The sequence below is a fragment of the Chlorocebus sabaeus genome, chromosome 19 (genome assembly GCF_047675955.1).
Source record: "Chlorocebus sabaeus isolate Y175 chromosome 19, mChlSab1.0.hap1, whole genome shotgun sequence".
Taxonomy (NCBI): domain Eukaryota; kingdom Metazoa; phylum Chordata; class Mammalia; order Primates; family Cercopithecidae; genus Chlorocebus; species Chlorocebus sabaeus.
This window is the reverse complement of record NC_132922.1, coordinates 24,956,794-24,962,793: the sequence shown is the minus strand read 5'-3', so window position 1 is coordinate 24,962,793 and position 6,000 is coordinate 24,956,794. Positions and strand designations below refer to the sequence as shown.

Here is a 6,000-nt window from a genome sequence, read left to right as displayed (position 1 = left end):
CCTCCTACCTCGGCCTCTCAAAGTGTTGGGATTACAAGCGTGAGCCACCGTGCCTGGCCATTTTAAAAAATATATCCTTTATATCTGTATATAGTTTTATTCTATGTTCATTTTTGTCTATGTATTTTTATTAGATTTTAGGGTTAGCATTTAGATTAGCATTTTAGTAGGGAGCTGATGAGGGCAGCAGAAATTTCAGTCTAACGGTGGAAATTCAGGCAGAATGACTCTGGCGAGGGAGGAATCTAGAATAATAAGTTCAAGTATTTTTGTGGCAACTCTATCTAAACCCTAAAAATTGCCCTGTGATTTTTCAGATTCCCATCCTACATCCACAGCCTTACGTAAAAGCATTGAGAAAAATTTCCAACTCCTCATTCTTTTTTTCTCTTTCTTCTTCCTTTCGCTGTCTTTCTCATGGTTCTTGGGAAACTAGTAGCCTCTCTGCAGCCCCTCCCTGCCCCTGCCTCAATCACTCCCCTACCCACCTGCCTACAGAGCCCTGACACGTGTTCTGCTTTGGACAGATTTGACCTGCAGCTGGCCCAGGCCCTAGGTGAGTCTGTGTTTGAGAAGGGTCTCCGTGAGAAAGTGACCCAGGAGAACACCAGTGTCCGGTGGGAGCTAGGCCAGCTTCAGCAGCAGTTGAAGGTAAGGGATAGGGGACACAGAGCTGTCTTGGCTCTTGGTGGCTGAATCTCAGGAAACTCCAGCGTACACCTGCTGCAAATGGTGACAGAGAGAAGACTTCACAAGGGTATCCTGGTCTGTCAAGCAGCTGGGTCCCAGTGTGTCTTAATAAAATAGCAAACAGTGGCTGGCAAATTGATAATCAGCCTTTATTTGAGCAATCTTGATGTCTTGATCTTGCTCCAGTTACCTGCACAGGTTCCGAGGTGCTTACCTGGGAGGTATGACAGGCTCAGCAGAGAATGAGTTAGCTATAACTTTGTCCAGGAGCAATGCCCTGGTCCATGCAGGCTCCAATGCAGAGAGATTTTACTAAAATACAGCACGGGTGCCTCACTCAGCTGCTCCTCATCCTTTTGTGGTTCTCTACTACTCGCAGGAGAACCTCTGGGCACTTTGGCCTGGCATTCAGCTCCTTCATGATCTAGCCAAAAGTTATTTGATCCTGGAGCTGACTTTCTAACCTGGAAGAGTCATTTCTGAGCACTTTGCCTCCCTGCTCCAACATCTCAATCCCAGCCTCAGAAGGCACACAGGGAAGCTTTAGCTATGTGCCTCCACTTCCCTTACAAATGGGGTCAACCCATCTTGTAGGTGCTCTGAGATTGAACTCTAGGGACAATCTACTCCAATCCCACCTCCCATCCCCATCTCCATGCCTGTGTGAGCAGTACTGAGAGCAGCCCTTGCTGGTGTCCCACAGGGGGCGCTGTGAGGGGCCGTGCAGTCCAGGTGGAGACGGCAGGCACTGGAAAGTGGAAAGCGCCACTCCAGCCCCAGTTGACTGTAGAGGTATCTCTGGGGCAGGAGGGAGACATACTCATGCAACTCCGGACCTCTGTCCTCTTTGTCTCTGTAGCAAAAGGAGCAGGAAGCCTCGCAGCTGAAGCAGGAGGTGGAGATGCTACAGGACCATAAACGGGAGCTGCTGGGGTCACCCTCTCTGGGGGAAAATTGCGTTGCTGGCTTGAAGGAGAGGCTCTGGAAGTTGGAATCCAGTGCCGTTGAGCAACAGAAAGTCCAGAGCCAGCAGGAAAACACCATCAAGCAGCTGGAGCAGGTAGGAAAGCCCTTCCCAGGGCAACACCCTGTCCCGTGTCTCCAATGCAGAATGATGTTATTAAAATATGACATGGGTGCCTCACTTGACTGCTCCTCATCCTTCAGTGGTTCCCTTTTATCCCAGGGAACTTTTAAGCTCCTAAGTCTGACATTCAGATCCTTCCTGATCCAGTTTTCTTCTGCAAGGTTCAGTGTCACCTCCTCAGAGAAGCCTGCCTTAATCACCTTGCAAATCGCTCCCACTATGTTGCATTCATTTCCCATCTCCTTAGCTGGGTTGCTTTCCTTTGTGGTACCTGCCATCATATTAGATAGTATGTTTTAAAAGTTTGCTTTATGCCTTTCTCTCTCATTAGGATATAAGCTTCCTGAAGTCAAATTGTTTTTCTGTTTCTCTGGCTTCTTACTGTAATCCTAGAGCCTAGAATGAGGCCAGGTACATAGTTGATGCTCAATAAATAGCTGTTGACCAAATATCTAACCTTCATTGAGTACTGTCTGTGTACTAACCTCAGCCCTAAGCTCTCCCCACACATCTCATGAATCTCCCCAAGAACTTTATGTAGGGAGATCTTAGTATTATCCCCACTTTAGATGTGGAAGTTGAGACTCAGAGACATGGAGAAAGTGTCAAGGATGGGATTTGGAACCTATGCCATCTGACCCCACATGGCCTTGAATGTCTACTATGTGCCAGGCATTGTGCACAACTTCAAGGCAGATTGAAGTGTTACTCTTTGGGAAAAATAAAATAATCAAATAACAAAGGGAATAAGACAAAAATATAAAATACTCTTGTACCAACACCCTCTGCAAAGTACCAGATGAATATTTTATTTGTCTGCTTGCTTATTTATATGCTTATTTATTTACCTCATTCTATAAATAATTTGAGGCAGCTTACAAGGTATATGTATAATAGAATACAAAAATTATAAATAAAACAATCCAAACCAGAGAAGTACAAATTAAAATTGACACTAAGGGGGGCAGTGGGGGCAGCGAATTAATATGCAGATAAAACAAAACACATGGTCTTACACATGTAACAGTTTTAGCTCTACAATTCCTGGTGGTCAGAGAGAAACAGGAAATGTGAGTTACATGCCTGAGATAAACAAACAAACAAACAATGTTTCTGGGGGAAGTAACGCTTTTTCTGATGCTTGGCTCTAAACGAATTTCTCTTGTGGGATTTTGTAAAAGGCAATTACTTTAAAGTGTTTTTTTAAAAAAATGCTGGGGCCACCCTTATGCGAGAAAATGTGATTGGGTGTCATGAATGTGTAAGGCAGATGAACTCTGAGCAGTTCTGTTGAACTGAAGTGGGGATGGGTGGGACAGGGGTTGGGGGAGCCAGGGGTCAGCTCTTGCTTCTTGCTGACCACTACTCCATCAAGGTGGAGCCTGGTGAGTATCAAGACATGTGGGTGGTGGGTATGGGGGAACAAGATCCAGAAAGTCTTGGATGCTCACTAAGGAGCTATAAGGAAGACAAGTCCTTTACTCAGTCAGCCTGTATTTATTAAGTACTTCCTCTGCATCATGCACTCTGTGGATGCTAAGGGTGCAATTGCAAATAAGACAGACACAATCTCTGCCCTCCCAAAGTTTATAGTCATGCTTAGTGTTAGAGGAATGTTAAACTTGAAGATCTGGCCATGACAGCAGAGTTGGGGGAGAGATCAGGAAAAACTTCCTGGAGGAAGTGATGTTTACTGAAGCGGGAAGCTGGAGGATGAATGAGAATTGGCTGAATGAGAGAGTTCCGGGCAGAGGACTAGCCTGTGCAAAAGCCTGGAGACAGGATACTCGTAGGATATTCAAGGAGCTGTAATACGGGGTCTTTGAGGCAGCTTGTTGCCTATATGACCTTAGGCAACCCCTGTTTCCTCCAGACATCAGTCTCCTTGTCTGTACAATCAAATATGGAGCCTTATCTCTCCCCTAGCTTCCTGCCAACCACAGCTATGAATCAGTGAAGGTTTGTGAAGAAGGTGGAATATCTGTGTAGGTCTTTAAAGGGCATGGATGACGGTGCAGTGCCATGTAGCAATCCAGTGTTCCTTGTGTTCCTTACATGAACAGGATCTTCCCAGAGCCAAGAATAAAACAAGCCCTCTTGAAAAACTGTGTTAACTCTTTAAGATACCACTGGGGAACCACTTGATGCTTGGAAGCAAAAAATATATTACCCTGACCTCAGGGACCCAAAACTTAATGCAACTTCCTGAATTTCCATGCTCAGTTCCCCCAGGAGGTGAGGCTGACTCAACACTTTTATCCGTCTTCAGCTTCACCCATAACCCCAGGCTGCATTGTGCCCTTGTAGACGTCTAGTAGATATTTATTGATTATAATACAATACTTTTTCCAGGGAATTTTATGTTAACTCGTATAAGTTTGACATAAATGGTATTGCAGATGTCAAGAATATCCAAGAGGCTAGAAAAAATGAAAAAGAAATATTATAGTTACTTGCTCAGGCTCCTTGGTTTTGGATTATCTTCCCATAACCCCTGTCATTTTAAAGGAAAAAAAGGCATGAAGTTGACATTTAAAGTGAGCCTACTTCATGCCAGCAACTGTAACAGGGCCTCTCACGTACACTATCCTTTTTGCTCCTCACCACGGCATAGCAGGGAATATTATCGACGTTTTAAAAGACCCAGATTGTTTTTTCTGAACTTAATTTCCATGTTGGGGACAGCACTTGTGAAGTTCCAAAAGCATGGTGAGAGGTGCTGGGACAGTAGAGTAAATGATCAGAAAGTTATAATTTCTACAAGGTAACCCATTGTATTAGTCTGTTTTCACACTGCTGTAAAGAACTGCCTGAGACTGGGCAATTTATGCAAAAAAGAGGTTTAATTAACTCACAGTTCCACATGGCTGGGGAGGCCTCAGGAAATTTACAGTCTAGGTGGAAGGGGAAACAGGCAAGTCTTACATGGTGGCCGGCAAGAGAGGGCGTGTGAATCGGGAACAGTCAAACCCTTATAAAACCATCACATCATGTGAAAACTCATTCACTATCGTGAGAAAAGCACAGGGGAAACCACCCCCTGTGATCCAATCACCTCCCACCAGGTCTTTCCCTTGACATGTGGGGATTATGGGAATTACAATTCAAAATGAGATTTGGGTGGGGACGCAGAGCAAAACCGTATCACCCATCTACACTATTGAGTTCCAAATGCTTTTTCCAGGTCCAATAGCATTAAAGAGTATAGATAGATAAAGGAAAGCTTCAAAGCTTTCTTGGGCCCTGTACCCTGGGGATTCTACTCCAGTAGGTCTAGGGTGAAGCTCTGCAATTTGTATGTTTTAAAAATGCGTTTGTAATTCTATTGTGCCACAAAATTTGAGAAGCCAGGACTTGGGCCAGTCTGTCAATCATGCAGATCAGGAAAATATAAGTCTTGAACTAGACCTAGAACTCATGACTCTTTTGCCTTCCACTCTAGAATCCTTTATATGACTTCACACAGTTCCAGCATTGTGCACAGATCTATGCCTGCTGCATGTGTTTTGGAGGTTCTTGTGTAAAGACCCAGCTCATTCATGGGATCACACCTCTTAATTATGTCAGGTTGCTGGGGAGGGAGGGGATAGTCTTTTCTGTTTTTGAAATAATAGGGAAAGAGAAAATAGTATTTATGTATCAGATACTGTGCTAGGTGCTTTATATCATCTCATTTAATTCTCATAGTAGCATTCTAAGACAGTTGTTTTCTACAGAGAAAGGGGACTAACCCCGAGGTAAAGTGAATTGTCTAAGATAACATTTTGGGCAAGTCATCTTCTTTTCCAGGCTTTCATGTCTTCATAAACTTTTGTCCTACCATTCATCTACCTATCCACCCACCCAGAAAACCATCACTGATGCCTGCTCCAGGAATGAGAAATATGTTTCATCTTAAGAGTGTTGAGAAGGGGGCCAGGCACAGTGACTCACGCTTGTAATACTAGCACTTTGGGAGGCCAAGGCAGGTGGATCACCTGAGGTCAGGAGTTTGAGACCAGCTTGATCAACATGGGGAAACCCCGTTTCTACTAAAATACAAAAATTAGCCAGGCATGGTGGCACATGCCTATAATCCCAGCTACTTGGGAGGCTGAGGCAAGAGAATCGCTTGAACCCAGGAGGCGGAGGTTGTGGTGAGCCGAGATTGCACCATTGCACTCCAACCTGGGCAACAAGAGGGAAACTCCATCTCAAAAATAAAAAAGAGCCGGGCGTGGTGG

General features: G+C 44.6%; 1 protein-coding gene across 1 annotated transcript in view; it reads left to right on the top strand.

The window, feature by feature from the left end:
• Nucleotides 1–561: 561 nt before the first annotated feature.
• Nucleotides 562–6,000, top strand: part of LOC119627367 (unconventional myosin-XVIIIb) — a 133,818-nt gene continuing 128,379 nt past the window's right edge. The window contains exons 1-2 of the mRNA XM_073006857.1: nt 562–651; nt 1,550–1,750. Of these exons, the coding sequence (XP_072862958.1) occupies nt 1,592–1,750 (159 nt within the window). The 5' untranslated portion in view covers nt 562–651; nt 1,550–1,591. The remainder of the gene's footprint in view (nt 652–1,549; nt 1,751–6,000) is intronic.